General features: G+C 43.6%; 1 protein-coding gene across 8 annotated transcripts in view; it reads right to left on the bottom strand.

Moving 5' to 3' along the window:
* LOC117210681 (protein tramtrack, alpha isoform) overlaps window positions 1-18,493 on the bottom strand; it is a 40,723-nt gene extending 22,230 nt beyond the window's left edge. For 2 of the 8 annotated variants that reach the window (XM_033453927.1, XM_033453926.1), the window contains exons 1-4: window positions 16,184-16,578; window positions 4,005-4,391; window positions 3,023-3,776; window positions 2,853-2,912 (exon numbers count right to left, since the gene is read on the bottom strand). In XM_033453927.1, coding sequence (XP_033309818.1) covers window positions 2,853-2,912; window positions 3,023-3,776; window positions 4,005-4,223 — 1,033 coding nt within the window. In that variant the 5' untranslated portion in view covers window positions 4,224-4,391; window positions 16,184-16,578. Of the gene's footprint in view, window positions 1-2,852; window positions 2,913-3,022; window positions 3,777-4,004; window positions 4,392-14,995; window positions 15,257-16,183; window positions 16,580-17,760 lie in introns of those variants that run through there. The other 6 variants (XM_033453921.1, XM_033453923.1, XM_033453925.1 and 3 more) reach the window with 6 other exon arrangements.
* Between the last annotated feature and the right edge of the window lie 1,448 nt (window positions 18,494-19,941).

The raw sequence follows: 19,941 nt of genomic DNA, 5'->3' as shown, positions 1-19,941 counted from the left end.
TTTTCTTTTCTTTCTCTCTCTTTCTCGAACATCATATGGAAAAGAATGTACGTCACACTCTCGATACCAATTTCTTTTTATATTGATCTCTCGCTCTCTCTTTCTCTCTCTCTCTCTTTCTCTCTCATCATTCGCTCTTTCTTTTCCGTCACTACATTTGTTTGTCCATCTCTTTCCGTCCTGTCGTATATTTTCATCTGTTTTCTCCTTCCCGTTTCGTTTTCATGTTTCGGACTTTTCCCCAAATTTCTGTTTCTCCGTGTTTCATTCCTCCGTCGTGAAAACTCAATTAGGCAACGAGAAGAACGCAAGAGAAGGCGGAAGCGATAACCTGCCGACGTTCGTTGTCTGTTAAAAAGAGCTACGCACACTTCTTTTTTTCGTTGTAATGACATCTATCCATTTCACCACGGTCCGTCACTTCGGCGCAAACATAAATTGCGTTCAACTTTCTTACAATGAACGAACGTGAAAAAAAGTAAACCAGCGTTTCAAATAAAAATCAGAAAAAAGTAAGCACCGCTAAAAGCTGGCTCCACCCCCTCCTTTTACCAAATGGCCAATGACAGCGAAGCGTTTCTCATTCGCGTGCGGGGATTATAAAATCATATATATAATAACATGTACATGTGTATATATTTATATGTTGCACATGTATACGTATAACAATATATACATATTGTATACAAGCACGCGCGCGCGCGCGCGCGCGTGTGTTTGTGTGTCTGTGTGTGTGTGTATCTGTGCGTGCGCGCAATATGTGAAATGGGATCGAAAAAGGTAAGTAAAAGTGGCAGTAAATAGAAATGTATATATAAATATATAAGTCTAGATTAGAGAAACGAGTGAGGAGAACGAGCGTAAAGAAGAAGGAACGAAGCGCTGCGCATTGGCCGAGCATAAATTACAATGGGTATGTATATTTTATATTATGTCCCTTAACGACAATCGGTGGGTGGTAGGTTAGATTTTTGGAGGCTACAGCATTCAAAAGGGAATATATATCTTGTGTGTTTGTTGGCACGTTTTTTTGATTCCGCTCGAACGTCTCGTCGTTTCAGAGGAGCATACACAAACGCCTGTATGGGCTCAACGAGACGACGGCTTCCTTTCTCTCTCATACACTTTGTTTCTTTTTTCGTAAATATATGTGTATGTATGTATATATATATACACATGGCACGCATATGTATACATATTTTTTCGAGATTTTTTTTTCTATTTCGAGTTGTCACAGGTCAACGCGTGACTTAAGTAGTGGTCTCGTTTTCGAAAGCCCGTTAAACTTTGTGCGCATCGTGTTTCGATATGTTTCGCCTACGCGGCTTAACACTGCCGAAAAATTCGTTTCAGATTGCACGGAAAAAGGAAACGGTTATTATCATTAGTAGTAGTATTGCTTTTTTCTTTTTTTCTGATATTTTTAACAGACCGCGTGAAACCCGTGACACGCATAAACTCCTGGGAGCCTATTCACCTTCTCCGGATACAAATCACAAATACTTTTTTCAATACTCAGCGAGATTTGTTGACCTTAATTCCATGTAAGGATGCTAGCTCAGGCAGTATCCTCGAGTTAACATCTTAACGAATTGCACTCGTCAACAAATTCATCGGCTCGAGTCTCAATATTCTTTCTTATTTTTTTTTTTTTTTATTCATTATTATTTTTTTAGTGTACTTGAGTCTACGACCAAAAATAGCCTCCCCGGAAATATTGCTGCGATACTGCGATTCGTAATTAGTTTGCAGTCGCGCAACGACGAGCAAGGTATAAAATTAACAGATGAAAATTCTGAAAAATTAAATTGATTAGCACATCGTACAGCAGTGTTTTGTAATATTTTCATTTGCATATTCATCACTCAAATTTGTCAAGATGATTGTAATAATTTTGATAAAACAAATGATAGGTAAATACGTAAGAATATTTGTTAAGGGTAAGAATACAATATCACCTGGAAAAGATTGCAAACGGAATATTTGTGTGTAATCACTGTTGGTCAACATCGAATTGTATCAGGAAGTTAAATTTAATTCGGTGTAATTCAAATGGAGCAAAAAATGAGTTATTTAAATATTGATAAAAACCTACGTTTGCCAAATAGGCACAATATCCTCCTTTTCCATTAATAAAAAATGATTGGGAACGTTTACACCGCTTACATATCAATATTGTAATATACATTCAATTACTTAATATTTATCCTGAGTGCATTTAGAGTATCCTGTTCTCAAGTTAATAAATATTATTTGGAATTCTAAAATCAATTCACAGATACTCGATAACAGAGTCTTATCTTTTAATTTCAGTGATAGGCATAGTTGGTGCGTATATTAGATGGAAACGACACAATGTTGTCGTTAATTTACCGAGAAGCTAAGTTTACAGGTTATGTGCACCGAAACATGTAATTTCAAATAGTTGTGAAAAGGTAAGAGTATGGGATCCCTTTTAAAACCGTACAATGCCAATTTTGTATCTTTCGTATCTTTCTATTTTTTTTCAAAAGTATAAATCATATTGACACTGCAAAAAAAGACGCGTACGTTCGTGGGTGCGGTTACATCGATAGATATCGCTTCTTAAAACTTTAATTCACGATCGCGCTGTATCGTTTCCACCCGATATACGTACCACCCGTAATTCTTAATTTTTGAACTTAGGAACAGAGCTAAATCAGTTGATACTACTATCCATTGATTAAAGATTAAATTTGTTCAAGCTAGTGTACTTGTACCAAAGAATGTTTTAAAATATGTAATGACATCGTGTTACTTCGATTATTCACGACATAGATGGTGATTAAAAAGTTGCGTTAATCGTGTAAGCTGATAATGGAATTCCTTACCTTGCTTGAAACCTTCGTTCCCTTGCCTACTGTGTGGCCGCGCGAACGTCTCATCGGAGGCTAACAGATAAACAAGAACCAGTCAGATTATTGACAATCAAGCAAATTTTCACGAATGACAAAAACAAACAAACACATTTATTTAAGATAAAAAGGAGAAAGTGCTTTACCTTGGGCAGAGGTGCTAGGCGTCGGTTCAGGTTCCCGTTTAACACGAGATGTTAGTGATTCGGGTGTGTCAGTACCATTTTCCGTTGGTTCGTCCTTCCTCGTCGACGACAAAGAGGAAGCAGCCAGACTGGCTCCCGATGATGCCGAGTTCCCGACGTTATTGCTGTTCACGTTGTTACTACTCGCCGAAGCAGTACTGGAGTTTCCGCCTCTACCATTATTACCGGTGCTTTCGCTCTGAAAGTCGATACTCATCTTCATTTCCATCATTTCTGGCGAACCTTGTACGAGATCTGTCCCCGAACAGGACTGCAGCTCCTGGCCCGTGATCTCGCCGATCGGCGTATCGGAAGAACCGCTGAGCTTCCTCGGTCTGCCCCTTTTTCTCTTTGGCGCGGATAAGGCCGAACCAAGGAGAGGATGGCTCGACATATGGTGCATCCTCTTCTGCGAGACGTGGTGGTGAGGCCCGATTTGGTTTATTCTATGTAGATTCGGTGGTGGTGGAGGTACTGTGTTTTGATTGCCAAGCAACGAAGAGGTAATACTAGGCAAGTCACACTTGTCCTCGTTTACCTCGGTCAGGCCCTTTATCCTAAGAGACTCAGCGACTCTCAAGAAAGCGGTTAGCCTATCCTGGTCGACGCTGACCTCCCCACGATACATGAAATCCAAAAGACTGCGCATATCCACGTAGGGGACATCTTTAAGAATGACTATCGGGTGCTTGTCGGGGTGTCCGACGAAAAGGGCCTGCAAAGATAGTAAGAAAAAAATACTCGGTCGGTATAGATTCGGCAAGAGGGTCGAGTAAGAAAACGTTATGAATTATTAATACGCGTCATGAATTAATCTACCGTGATGAATTATTAATAATGTTCTAGAACGCGATTCATTGGACTTCAAAAAGAAAGCATACGTTTCCCCCAGGATCTCCGGTTTGACGATGCATTGTTCTCTCTGGATGAGACTTGTCCTTACCTGAAAATAGGGACTACACGCCGACAGCACCATCTTATGTGCCCTGAGTAACTGGCCCTCGACGGCCAGCGTAACATCGACGAACGACTCGTCATGGAGTAGTTGATCGAAAACGGAGAGTAGATTACTTTGATGATTATTCCAGCGCAGACAAAATCTCTGCGACGCCATCGCTTCACTTCTCAGATCCGCCAAGTTACCGTTAATGTCCGCTAACATCAGATCTAGTGTTGATCTTTTTATTGGTATTGCTGCTGCCGCCTCGTCGTCGCTTCTTCTCGCCTTCCTCGACGAAGCCGCTTGCTCTTGCTCGTGCTCCTGCTCGTACTCTTGCTCGTGCTCTTCTCTTCATCGGCCACAGTTTATCATATCCTTCCTTCACATGATCTGCGTCAACAAAAACGAAACATTTATTTAACAATTAACTAAAAATCTTTATTTTCTTTAAATAAAATTATTTCACGCATCTACACATTCATATAATTAATACGAGATTTATTATACAAAATGGTGTTCAATTACTTGCACGATAGTCGAACTTGCTTCGACGTAAATGATTCATCTCAATATGAATCACTATATATATTACTAATTCGTTCTCGCGATCAACGCGTGCGGAAATGCTAGGAGATAACCGTGGCTCGACAGAATTCCTACACATGGAAAATTTCTTGAAAATCATGTACGATCCTGGACGAGTCCTCTAAACGTTCCACGTATATATACGATAACGCCTGCATGCATAATCGTCCATATAAGCTTGCGAGACGATACGCACGAAGTATGAACGTGGGTGTACGACCCTGGAGGACGTAGGTTGGGCGAATAGGCGACTCGCTTCGTTCGTGCCTTTTATGTAATTCTCTCCTCACCCCTTCACCAGCCCAATCACGGTCACGTACGCAACGTTTGTTTCGCCAAGACCGCAGAGATGCGGCAGAAATGACTTTCCTCGGTTAGTCGAAGGGCGGAATTCGTAATCTGCCACCAGGGAAAAGGCTAGAAATAGCCGAACAGGTCGCCAATCCAACCGTCGCCCACGATCAAAAGAAACAGATCAGCCGATTGGTGCCATTTATCGAAAAGGAGATAAACCGTTGACTCTCGATACCTTCAGATCATTTCTACGACGAGTTTAGATTATATTCGTACAGAGTTGCGAGTCAACAATATGATCAGAAGGAAAACAAGAAAAAAAAAAAGTAAAAAAAAGGGGGAAAGAAAAAGAAGTGCAAAAACGTTGTGCGCAATCGTAACGCAGATAGCATAAATTATTTATGTTTTTCACGAACCCTCTATAACTTGGAAGTTACATATCTTATAGTCATATCTTTCATATTCCGTTTTATCCACTTATCATTTTATATACTCTATATTATATTTTATTATCGTAAATATTATTGAACTCGTATAAGACCGTCTATTTACATACATACTGGCTCTTAATTTTGATATCAAAATGAGAAACTACATTGCACTGCAGATTCTTTTTCTACCGAGTAAATAAAACTTTGGTCGCGGAGAAAATCCTCGATGTTGAAATGCATTAAATTTAAAGACACATCGAAAACGATAACAGGTACCGAACGTGATATCTACCGTTGAAGATCCATAGGTATGGAGCAACAAGAAAAATATCCGCATGAAAAATCCGAGAAACGGGAAGCAACTTTTTCAGCGAATGATACGGAGGAGAATAAAAGCGAGAGGAAAAGAGAAAAGTCCTGCCTCCGCCTCCTCAGTCCTCGGAACTACACAACGTGTGGAAGAGGTCGACGGGTCGGCCGAGAGAATCAATAGCATTTTCTACGCATTCGGATCGATACCGTGTTCCGTTGCTTTCGCGCGCAAATCTCGATATATGTGTACACGTACACACATATCCATGGACACGTGTACACGATGAACCACGCGAAGTCTACATAGAATGTTCATCGTGAACGTTGTGTCGTATCGTTATATATTCGGTATAAATGCAGGATAGCAGTGCACGACCTTGCACGACCTTGTTAATACCTTGAGTGAATGGTTTTCACGGTGAATGGCACGTCATCATGGTGCAGCACACACCTCAGTGGCGGTACGTTAAACGATCGCGATCGAAGATTTCTGAAACGTCGTGGCGCGAGTTTCGATAGTCGACTCCTTCATCTTTCGACATCGCTCGATTCAACCTCGACTTCCTGATAAATGGATTACGTAATGAAATCGTGCGAACTCTCGACCGCTTTATTAAATCGGCTGCAAAAATGTGGAATTCACAGTGTGACCAACGTAACTACGAAGACTATATGACGGCGTATCGGCGTCTAACGATCAGCCTGCGCTTTTTGAACCTTTTTCTATATGCTCATTTCTCTTTCTCCATCTTATGAGCTAAAAATTAAATAAATAAGAAGAAGAAGAAGTCGCTTTTCGCGTAACGATTACGACATACATGTGGTACAAGCGGAGGAAGAGGGGAAAAAAAAGATGACGTTTTAATCAGTGTAGACATTCCGTCTACTCTAAAATAAAATTCTGACCCCTGATGGCAGAAACGAGAATAATCTAGACTCTAGACTGTATCGGAGATAACGTTTACGCGAATAAATGCATAAGGATCGTTAAAGAAAATCTACGGGGTACCAATCAGTGTTTATTCTGCCGGGACATTATCTTAGGTGATTACGTAAAAAATTATTGAATCAACTGAAATACGTTGCTTCTTCGATCGGTATTATTAGCATCTTTTTGATAATACTTGGGTTAAAGGAATATTTTCGATCGAATCGAAATAGATATCGCTGCGAAACGCGAAAGATTGGCAAACTTGTATTCAATGAACCGTACATGAAAGTTAATAGAGAAGGAAACGAGACGAGAGGGGAACAGACGTAAATGAAGACCGTGACAGTGTACACAATTGCGTTCCTCGAAAGGTGCACGTATAACCAATATCGAACCACCACTCTTAGTCATATTTGTTTAGTCGCGCAGACACACCGGACCGTGTTCGACCAGTTTTCGAATGAACATGAAAAAACCTGACGCTTCTACACACAGGGCCGTGTTAACGACTCGAAATATAAAAGTAGTCTGTAGATTGCCAATCGAAACGTCATCACCGATTCTCGAACGCTATTCAGATTATCAACAACGGCCGCCTGGCGAATACGCTCGTGTCTCTATTCGAGCTTTAGCGATGATCACTTCTCGCGATATAATTAAACCATTAATTACTTCCTATGCTTTCGTATCATTCTTCTTGTTGAAGGTGTATCATGACGTTCCAACATGTGGAAGCGGTCTCGAACGCCGATTAACGTACGTTTCGCTCTAATAACGGGAAATCGAGAAATTCGTGAAATAGGAAGCACGAAAGCGAATCGTTGGGGATCCAGCGACCGTACACTATTCGTTCGATCACGCGTGCGACCGTGTTCTACGTGGACGATAAAACTCGATTAAATGATATTTACAACTTCTCTATCGAATCGATTTGCGCGACAGAGAGCCTGCATAACATGCATGTGCGCGCATCTCTATGCTGCTAAAACATTTGCATTCGATAGATAACGTCGTTCGAACAAACGCCGATTACAAATCGGTGAAAGGTTGCACAATAATAGAGGAGCGACGAGTAGAGGGGACGATCGAGCTGCTGTTGGTTTTATCTGACCGTATATGTACCACCCTCTCGATCATTTCTCGTACGAACTTCGATCCGTTAGAATCCCTTAACGATTACGATCACTGCCATTGATATTACGATATGTAGCGTCACCGCTGGGTTCTTTCTTACAATTAGTTCAACAACGTTGTCATCGTAACCGACCCCATTGTTCCTAGCTTACACGACTATGTATATTCATCGTTACTACGAAGATAGTTTTAACGATGCTCACAAAAACATTTGCACGCTATCACGCTACTATGGCTAGTCACATGCAACACGCACACGTTTACTCACGGTGCGTCTATAGGGAACGAGCGAGTCTCCCGACGCGGTTGACCCCAAAAACAACAAGGTTTTCGCGATTGATGGAGAAGAATACCTTCGCGACCGTGACGGCAACGATGACGGAAAGAATCGTGGAGCCGCAGACAGTATAGAAGCTAGCGCAAAGAGAATTCGAGTGCGCGTTGCGCGAAGAGAACGTTTCGCGGCACGCGTACTCGATCGCGATTTATGTTGTAAACAGAATGAGATGTGGGCCATCATCGATGACACCGCGAGATGATACGTCGTATACGATCCATGTTGAGCGGTCAGCGCGCGCGTGCGTTCTCTAGCACGCGTACGTATACTCATGCAACCGGTAGCAGAAAGCTAATCAAATCTACGCGCATACACGCGCACACACACGTACAGTGGCGGTACACGCACGCCTGTTGCTCACGCACGTGCGTGCACCAGCGTATCCGTATGCGTGTCACGCACACGGCTGGGCTACATTCTCGTTTCTGACGCGCACACGTCCTTAAAGCGAGAATACATGTATGCGTTCGTACGTGAGTGTACGCGACTCGCTCCTCTCATGGCCACGCATTGCGTAATCAGCACCAGCGGCAGAGTCACGCCGAGGTACAAAACGAACGACAAAGCGCGGCAAATACCGCTGCGTTTCGAGAGCCTGAAATCCTCGCTCGTCCTCCCTATCTCTTTCTTCGTTTCTCCGACTCTTTTCCTCCCTCGTACACCATTCTCAGTCTTTCTCTCTTCCTCTGTCTTGTCACGTCTCTCTCTTTCTCTTTTTGTTCCTCTGCTTACGTGCCCTCCCCTTGTTGGCTGGCCTGTGCCTCCTACCTTTTACTGTTTCGACGCTTCCGCGTATAGAGGATACGGGTATATGTACAGTACACACGTCGCATGCACGCCTAAGAGCCGGACGTAGTGTGGCTGTGTTCTCTACTAGGCATTCTGGGATCCATTAATAGCGTTTAAAGACGATAGTTTTTATCCTAGGATTATTCTTACTGCGATTCAGCCGAGAGATACGTATCGATAGAGAGAACATTCCGCTGAGTCATCGCTCAAGGATGTACGTGTCAGTCGACAAAATCGTTTCTGCAAGGAATTCTGCGGCCGGTCACGCTGTGCACCGTCGTTGCGCCAGCAAATATTTTTCCGTTTTTCTCGGTCCCACGTGAAACCAACCACGGTTGTAATAACGACACGCCCCGCCACTTTGAACCGATTCTCGAGGGCCGTCCTCGCAATTGCCACACTGTCGAGTTTTCATTGCGAACCGACTCTTTTACACTTCAAATTTTCTCGTATTTGTAAGTACGGTTAAGAAAGCGTCACGAAACAGAGCAGAAGGAAATACAGAATATGAGAGAAAAAAAGGAAGCAAATAGGGACATCCGGAGGCGCTACCCGGTCTAGAATAAGGGTTGCTTCATCGATCGACCGAATTTTAATGGTGGATCGAGGTCGAAGCCAACCGAGTGTGCAACGAAGAAGTGAAATGGCTAGATAAGCGGTTAAATGGATAGGTCAACGTGGAAAAGATTCAAATTCTGTTTGACAAGGGAACGTTGGTAATCGATTCGAAATTCTGCAGGATCATACCGTGAAAAAAGATGAGCGGGATGTTTCTTGGCACATCTTCCTTGCCATCGATAATGGAAAACTGAGAGAAAATTGAAGCGAGCGTCGAGGTTGGGCTTACAATAATCAATATCTCCAGCGACGAAATAAACGCTCGAAGCAAATCGAGAGTCTCGGCACAGCCGTTTGAGACAGAGATGGAAAGGGAGGGTAAGAGAGGGAAAGAGGGGGAAAGAGAGAGCGATTTGGGGTAACCTTTCTGACGAGATTTTCCTCGCGTGGTGGTGATATAATTCGGGAGTGTTTCAAATCGAGTGAGGCAAGCGTGCACACTCGGATATCTGTCCCTTGTCGCACCTCCTCCCACTGGGGGAGTGCCAGGATGTGCTTGGAACGATGAACGCGCTCACAGTTCACACATTCCCGAGCACACCGTGGCTGCGTATGTGTGTGGCAAAATGTATGAAGGCGTGCATGAGGCACGCGTATACGCGTGATAGTTTGTCGGCATCGAGGCACAGGTACAGCTCATTCCGTTAGGTTGTAGTGGAAGCACCAGGTACGAAGTTAACGGAGAATTTTGCGGCAAAGGGGAAGAGGGATTGGCTACTGAAGAACGTGTCCCACATTTTAGAGCCTTCGTGGAGAAATACTCGCAACATTTCTGATTCGTTCGTTCATTCGCCAACAAGCCGACACCACACACAACACCGGAATATACGGCGTTTTTGGATTCATTTCGCCATACAAATGGAAAATCGCATCAAGCTTTTTATTGCATATTCGAAAAGATTCGCCCCGCTTTTAGCGAAAATAATTGGTGATTACTACTATTGTGTATATACGAGAAATATGCACGCATAAATTCAAAACATTCAATGAATAATGCGGTCTTATTTACATAATTAGGAGTTCAAAGGTTTCGAAAGCATAGGTTTAATTCAAAAACTCACGAGCGATGTCGCCCGAAATGTCTAACCACGCACACATTAGTAACCGTAAGAGAGGTTTTCGTGTTGACATCGTGTTTCCCGAACAATTGAAATTTAACGAGTTTCAGCCGTTTTTCGACACGTCGAAAAGCATCGTCAACCCTAAAAGAATATCGTGTACTCCGTCACAGGATTCCGAGACGTTGAATCTCATCTCTGAAGAGCTTGCTCTTTTGCCCCTCTCAGACATGTGACCACCACAAACACAGATTCAACGTACACAGACTAGTCTGAGCCACTCTCACGCACTCACGCATGCACTCACAGACAGGTCGGCCATCTTTCTTTCTGTTAGCCTGCACCCTACTCCTCCTACCCGCCATCGCGCCCTCCTACACCTCCTCAACCTCGTACCCACCCCTCTCTGACGCTCCTCGCCCTCACGACCACCACCCTTCCGCCGACAACGACGGTCGACCTCGCTACGCGCATTGGCGTCCACCCTACATTTTTTCACAGTCGAACGTTCTCGATTCTCAAAACTTTCCTAAACATCATCCTCTACATGCTCAAAGGTTTCTGCGAATAGCTGTACAAACATTATGGCTCGATGCAGAATAACGACAGTTTACGACAGGAAAAATAAAAATTTACGACCGATAGTGGAGAACAACCACAAGGACATTACTTAGAAAAAGGTGGTCAAGTCAAACCTTGACGCAATTTTCAACAGCGATATTAAATATTTTACGAATATTTTGGTCATTCATTTTGACTTGTATTTAACGGACATATTATGTTAATTTTTCTTTTTTTTTTTTTTTTTTTTTGGAGTTTATACATAAAAGTGGTCGACCCTGTAGCGAGCTGCGTGGCTTTTCAGCGATTTCCTACGCAACGTTCCGTTCCCATAGAGCGATTAAATCTATGCACCGTTGCCGACCCTCCGTTAAACATGATCGCCCCTCGATGCGCATTGCTGCGGCGGTCACCCCTCTTTTTTCACTAAATTTTTTTCCCTAGTATCCTATAAAAAATCAACTTCATTCCAAAGGATAATATTCCGCGCTGTAAAATAACCTTCTGCAGTTCGACCGTTAACAATTACGATTTTCAGATGTATTATTTCCACGGATATTACTATGTCGTAACGATGCTATTAATAAATGGTACTGCAGCAATTATAGCTGTAAATAATTGTAATTAATAACTTCGATTACTACTTGCTTATTAACTTTTTATTTTAATAAGATCGAGAGCAGGTAAGGTCGGTATATAATATTGTTTAGTTCGCGAATAACATAGTTTCGGCGGAAACTGAGCTAGCATGAAAAAGAAAAAAATTGTTCGATTAGATCAACTACGGCGCTGTTAAAGGACTGACTAATAATTTGCTTGTAACTCGTTATTCAATGCGACCTCAGTTTTTCAAGCACGCAGTCACGAGAAACGTGGCAACCTCGGTTGACGTACAGTGTCGTGCAAACGTATTACTGTATTACGTACAACCACGATACTAGCAGGTGTAACTAGGGCGCGAAGCTGAACAACCATTTCGCGATATAGTTGCATGGTGTTATGAAAACAGGTGCAGGTATACCCGATTCTTGCTCTACGACGTCCAGTTTAGACCGACCGGACTGTTGTTGACACACCATCCCCGGTGAATCATTCCAAGGATAAAGGAGATTCAGACAAAAGAACGACCAGCGGAAAATAAATACATACTTCGAAACGTTACTCTCGGAATCTATTACTGCGAACCATTATCAAAGTAACTGACCCCTTATACACAATGTGACGTGTAATATGCAACAATAGAATGCAAACAGGGTGAAGTATTCGTCACTATTGAGAAGATTATATAGCTAGAATGTATGTCACCACATTATGATGATTAACATATAAAGTTAAATCCTTTGTATCTCTTCATATATTTACTATCAGTCGACCTTTTCTGCCGATCAGCCGAGAAATGGAATAATATAGTTCGAGAAGTACCCGTTTGAAATATACTATCCTAGTGTCGCTGAAAAAGTAACAGCACCATTGTTTTCCAGAAAGATTTAGGGTTCTTGAGCAATTAACGAAAACACAAATGTATCATACTATATCTGCATGAGAATCAAAACTGCAACCAGTTGGCAAAAATGCAAACTGCTGTCGGAGCTCGACATTCTTGTAATGGATATATCCTGACGACCACGCAGTCGTAATCCACACACGTAATAAAAGGAACAACGGATGGGGAGTACAGGGAGAGGCAGCACGTTGCACAGTCATCACCGTTACACGAATGCGCAGGCGCACGAAGATCGTATACACGTTTTTTTGCACATAAAATAGAAATTGGTAATTCATACTATCTTATACTAAAGTAATTTAAAGCTTACTTCATCTTAACATTATCGACAATTTAAAAAATACGAAACGTAATGTGAAACACGCGTTCAGCAAAGTTTTATTCCTACGTGTTCTATCGTAACAACAATTAACGAGTTACCACCGTTTCTCAAGTTTGTTCACCACAAAAATATTTCACATGATTGAAAACGTACAAGCACAAAATATATTTTTTGATTAACCAAATGTCAAAAATGTTCCTCTATTGGCAAAAATGTTTCTTATTCCATCGTCTTTTTTCGAATAACCTGCTGACATAACCCTCTAACAGAATAGACAGTGTATCGCAAAGGTAGTAATCTATATTATCGACCAACATCTAAATGTGCGGGAAGTTTGAATAAAGGAAGGTCAATATATAGCACTTATCGATTCATTCTGAGTTAACGAATGATACTTGTCACATTAGTAAATTAACAAATTATTAACATCACAAAAGATACTTTCTAGGGTATACAGTTATTTAGTATAACTCTCCCTATAACATGCGAACGGCCACCATCATCACCATTATAATCGACGCTTCAACCCCTCGCGGGTACCATGATAAAATCGTCACGCTACTTTAATCAGGAACCCGCAGGAAGTTCCATGTAAGTTCTCATCGAAACACACGTGGGTACGAATATGTTGAGCTTCAGTGCACAAGCTAACACTTGTCGCTTATGTGCAGGTTATATCATTTTTTTTTCAAACGTTTCCGTGATTCACAATGTAGTTTTCAGACACAACATTATGGAAATAAATGTCGACAAAAATGTATACGTTTCCTCACTTCTTCGAATAAACTAAGTATTAGATAGTCAATTCACTATCAGATGCTAAACAATATTCAATCGCAAAATGCTGTCAATATACATAATTCTTTACCTGATAGTAAAAAAAATAGACAGTATCGCTTTTAAATAACGCATGAACAATACAGGCATTTGCAACATTTGTCTCAATAGAAAATGATTTAAAACATTCGTTTTTTAAATTATATTTTATAGGCGTATAACTTTGACATTAATGTAACACATGTAAAACCAACAGATAAGAAACTAATACACTATCCAAAATGGAATAATATAGACCAGTGGAGACACCACGTGTCCAAACCACGTGGCTGGGTGTTAGGTTATTTCACTTGGCGGGAGGTCAATAGATGAACGCTTTTTTCTTTCCTGACATTTTTTCACGTGTATTTAAAAATCATGCGATACAGATGTAACGAAGATGTAACTTTTGGAAGCATGTTAATTATTTGCATCTATAAATTTACGTGATGAAACAAGTGTATATATTTTATGCGTATTACGAGAGATAGCTGTTGAGAAATTATACAACATAATTTTGTAAGCTAGGTACAATCTTTGTTCAATTATGTCTATATCTCAAAGATAACAACGAATCCCTGTTTGAGATAACTTGGCTCGACGAATAACGGTAAATGTGCACTTTGAATTCTTATACGATGTACTCACGATTCTAATCTTTTGGCAAAAAAAAATATATATATATATGAATTTAATGATTTTCAAGAAATGGGAAACACTGTTAAAGAAGCAAACAAATCCAAATGGGATACAAATAGTTGGACAAAATTTTGGATCACCCACAAAGTTGAAGACACGGAAATAAAATTCACCTCAAAAAGTAAATGCTTTCACGAATTTTTAAAATAATTCTGATGATATTTCACACAGCATTAAACGAAGACGATGAAAACATATCGAAGCGAATCGCAAAACTGCAAGTGGAAGCATAGGTTATAAATACATCACAATTATGCACAATGCACCTGTAATACGCTGATATACGTGTATGTCACCATCTACTCCACTTCCATCCACAAACTTACTTAATCGCAAGGCCTTCTTTTATCGATTACGAACAATTTGCACAACCGAATAGCGTTTTCTTATTCCTTTCTATTTTTTTATACACCCCGATGTAGCACAAGTTACATAATTTTTCACCACGATATAAGAACGGAGAGATTAATTAACGCACGGGTGGTGACACTGTCGACTGCCGACCGAAAGGCACATTCTGACACGTGCTCGAACTCGAGGCTGTGGCACTGATCCGATCTCGCGCGTTTACGGAGACGAGTAAGGTATGTGTACACAACTCACCTGTTATGGTATGTGGTAACGATTGCAATCTAAACCGAAGGCTATATTAGTCAAATGAGAAAATACGATATAGACGGGGGAAATCACTAAGAGGAAGTGAACACGAACGACAGTAACAATGACGCTCCCTCATCAGGGAAGCAACTGCAAAGGTATTACTGGGACTAGGGAACTAGCAGCTGAATGAACACAACAAGGGGGAGGATGGCCGGCGGATGGACGAACGAACGACTCGACTCGAGTCGAGTCAGCCTCGACACCCCGGGGCGTATCGGCGCCTATGGGCAGCGCCATGTCCGACCGCGACACACGTTCGAGAGAATAAAAAAGACAGAGAGGGGGAAAAGAGAGAGAGAGAGACAAAGTGCACGAGGAAGACAGAGTGATTCCAAGAGACGAGGGAAGGAGAAGGGAGAGAAGATTTACGCAACCCTCTCTCGCCAAGCGAAAATCCACGTCGAGAGGCACGCTGTCGTCGATGTGTCGATAAGCCACGTAGTATCCTCCTCCTTATGCGTACTTCACTTTTTTCCATGTTTTTCCGAGAAATTGCGAAACTAACCTCTTTCTTTTTACCCCGTTAACGTTTTCTTTCTCTGTTCCTCTTACTGCGTTAACCCTTCCTACGTGTACATACACAATATCGCACCGTGGCGCGCACGTTCACACACATAAACGTGAGCGTATAAACATATGAAGCACTGGCAAACACTTTTGATTCAAAGTACACCACACAGCAACTGGGATGACGATGATGACGACGACGATAATGATGACGATGACAACGATAGCGAGGGTGATAGTAGTGATGGTGATGTCGACGACGAAGACAGCAACAACGATAACGAAGAACACACGACACGAATTGTGAAATGAAGGGAACGAGGGGCGAATAAAACGAGAGGCAAAAAGCGAAAGATAGATGCACAAATAAAAAGGGAGAAAGCGCTAAGAAAGTGAGAGAGAAAGAAGCGTCCTCTCTTCGGCACTGGTAATATCGATTCATAGGGTAAGCACGATGGCAACGACCCTACCTGGTTTGATGAAATGAGCTCGAGGCGCACGAAACGTTTTCACCTTATCGACACCGCCCGGTTTTTCCCGATGACACCCGAGTTCGATAGCAGCACGATTCTACTTAATACACGATACTTTTGAGAATTTACACTATACACCACGTCGACTTACCTTGGCATCCTGGGATGCGGCTGATTCGACGACGGGGTGAGAGCCTCTCCACCGAGGACGTACGACTTCGCCCGTGCAGCGCTAGGACGCCATGTCATCAAGTCGAGGCGCGGACTCGGGGCAAATCGCGCATATACACACCGATAGAGAGAGCGCACGAACACCACGTAGCTGACCAACCCGGTGCCTGCCGTGCTGGGAATTCCTGCTGCGCCACCGAACGGCCGTCACGGAACCTCGCCTACGCCCGCCTAGCGCCACGACCGTGCTTTCCGTTCGTGGTACCCTTCACCGCTTTGCAACGCTCACGACACCCGCCCGTTTGCGCGCCCTCGTTCAACCGAACCACCGAAGTTGAGCCGCGCACAACCTCCCGCAATCCTACCACCGCCACCTACCCAATAGTCCCCACTACACCCTTCACCCTCTCCTTATATCCCCCACCTTCTCACCCTCCTCGTCACGCACTCCTCCCTTCCCTAGGTCTGCGACACCCTCTACTCCCTCTCGCCTCATCCTGCGCGTTTCGTCCTTCTCGGTTCCCCTCTCTCGCACTCACACTTCTCTAATTTCTCTTTCTTTCTCGCACTTTATCTCTCTCGCACCGATTCTCCCACTCTTTCCTTAGCCCGCAAGGAACGAATCGCCTGACTTCTTTCTCTCTCCTACTAACCATCGCCTTCTCTTTCTATCTTCTTCGAAACCTACACAAACGCAATCTCTCTCAATTCGTCTTCCTCTTTCTTGCTCCTCACCCTCGATCACCCTCCAAAAAGGGCACTTATTTTCGCCCCTTTGTTCTCACGGTTGTGACCAACTTCTCCTTCTCTCTACCTTTCCTTAAACCTACCATCTCCCCTTGCCTATACGCCCTCGTTCCTCGGGCTTCTTTCTCGAACACACCCTCTCCCTCTCTACCTCCTAGCTACTTCTTACGTCGTGTTACTGCGCACTCGTTCTGGCAAAGTCGCCACGAGCTCGTGCAACTACTCGCAAAGTTGTTACCCATTGACGACGTCATGTGCGGTTCCAGCGGTTGCGACAGTCGCTTATCGCTTGTCGTATTATTTTGATAAAGGAAAATGCGGGTTAAAGGGGCACGGAGTTTCTGTTCAAGTTTTTAAAATAGAGCCACACGGATTATGTTACGGACTTGCAACGTGATATCTCATTCATCTTTCTTTTGTTATTTTTTCCTTCTATTTGTCGTTAATGTGATTTTAAATGTTAAAGAAAAAAAAGAGATTAAAGCTATACACGGTAAGCAAAGGGCAAGGATGACGATACATCCAATTGTTGAACAGAGATTCGTAATCGAGAACTACGTTTCGTTTCAGGGATGATCGAGTAGAAAAATACCAGGGGTTGGGCATAGGGGGCTTGGAAAGAAACTCACGAATGTAATAAGACGGCTGTGAAGGAGATGCGTTGTGAGTTACACACGCAACCACGATTTGCGTCTGCGCACTTTTTTCTGTACAGACTCGCCAAGTAGTAGTGAATGATAGAAAGAGACAAACGCTCTCCGCCACGAGGCTGTTTCTCAACTTCTGAGCTGCAAATGTACAAGTACCAACCACATTTGCGTATCCTGGTAGTAGTTTGTCGCTGGTTCAGCTTCCGCTTCGTACCTCGAGGCTTGTTGCGTATCCGTGGACAAGAATCCGAGTGTCGTCACGTTGCTATGGAAATAAATGCACCTTCGTCTGATTTCCTCGTTGAATCAATGTGTGTTGGTTGCGTGTCGTCACCGGAATCGTTGCGCTACGCTGACGGCACCTTGACACGTTTACCCCGACACGCGTATTCTACACCACTACAATAATGTCGAAACGACTTCATTATCGGAAGCTTTTATTATACGATGCTCACTATCTTTATCGATACGATCGATTTAAAACGACGAAAGAGCCAAGTCACTGATTGTTTCCCGCGCTTTTACTTTGTACTCCCTTAAACGTAATGTCGAGTGCAGAAAGTGAAGTAAAATATGAACGATGAAAATTCGGTTGGTACTTCAAACGAAAAATACATGTATGTATCGTATACCACGAGGTAACGCGTTTCCAACACACGAGGGTTGGCTGGAAGCGATACGCGGGGCGCTGCCGCGGAAGGATCCCCACGGATCTTTTCGGTCGACTGATAAAAAGGCTTGAAGCTGCCTTGTCGCGATGGACGAGGCGTATACGGACAAAAAAAGTCGCTGGAAGGGGAAGCTCCGGAGAGTCTCAGAGTCGGGCAGGGGAGAACAGAGCACGCGGGAACGGAGGGATCGTCTGTCGGTGGCGGAGCTGAGGTGGGGGCGGTAGGTACGGCGGGGACGGTACCAGCGGCGACGGGGTAAAGAGGTAGAGACATACACGTAGACAACGTGGGTCGGGGTAAAGGGGAGCTATCGCCGCCGTCACCGCCGCCACCACCACCATCACCACCACCGCCGACACTGCCGCCGCCGCCGCCGCCACCGCCGCTGCCGCTGCCGCTGCCGCTGTCGTCGTCGTTCGTCGTCGACGCCGCGCCACGATGATTTGACTCTACTCGCTACCGTCGCTGACGCCGCCACACGATGATTCGATTCCTCTGCTAGTTGCCGCCACCGCTACCGCCACTGTAACCACCACCGTAGGCCACTCCACCGCTGTTGCTGCTGTTACTTCCTCTCTGCTGTATTCCTCTAGTGTCCTTGGTTTCGCTCTAGCAAGACCAGCGTGCTAATTCTACTACGTCGACGCGGTTTTAGAGAAACTTGGTTGGCTCTCCTACTGCTAGCGCGCCCACGGCCAGGGCTGTATCGCTTGGGGCTGCGTATTAGTCCATTCTAATCTCATGGCTTCCCTGCTATGCTTCATCATACTGTGTTCCTTTACAATACATATATACGTATAAGTATATATGTACCAAAGCAAATTTCTTCTTCGATATGTACGACCGATTTTGGTTATCTTTCGAAACAAATACCAACATACAAATAATATCTATCAGTAACTGTTTTTTCTTACAAGCTATTCTGATCCGATATACCTTATCTTATCAGAAATCTTGGTTTTTCCTAATTTATAGCGGCAGGAGTGTATCTACGTGATTTCGCGCAATTCTCCAAACATCTTTTCCATATAACACACTACCGTGCTATTTTTCTTTTACGATCCCCAAATTAATACCATCATAACGTAACTCATGAATAAACAGGGTGTCGACCGTAGTCTCTTGATCTTTTGACAGCCTTGAACTGTCTGTCCGTTGATAGCCGCGACGATTCGGCCAGTAAAGTGCCTGTGGAACGACGTTCCTTCGTGCGCGGCTAGAACACAGGCTCAGCTAGTATCTAGGGAACTTAGAAATCCAGTGGAAACTAAGTCGAGTAGAAGGGATACTATCGGAGGAGGTGGCAGCAATGGCGTCGGGAATCGCGAGGAGTAGGCAGAGAGGAGACGGTTGCCTTCATATACCAGGGAAAAGAGGACGGCGGAGAGGGTCGAGGGAGGACGCGGAGAGACAGAGTCGAGGAGTACTACACGTGTCGCTGCAGCGGGGTGTTGACCCCAAATAGCTTTTTTAACGTGACGTAACCACGAAAGGGTTGAGAAACGACTAGCAACGTCGTTCGATGCCCAACCGACTTCTTAGCTAAAGCCAAGCCCTTGCCTCGCCTTTAAGGCTCGTGGCTGCCCGTTAGATGTATAGCACAACGATCCTTTCATACTCGAAAAGCCACTTGCGCGGTTCTCTGCCCGCCACCACCATGACCACAATGT

This window comes from Bombus bifarius, unplaced genomic scaffold (genome assembly GCF_011952205.1).
Source record: "Bombus bifarius isolate JDL3187 unplaced genomic scaffold, Bbif_JDL3187 scf7180000008208, whole genome shotgun sequence".
Lineage (NCBI taxonomy): Eukaryota > Metazoa > Arthropoda > Insecta > Hymenoptera > Apidae > Bombus > Bombus bifarius.
This window is presented reverse-complemented; position numbering and strand designations above follow the sequence as displayed.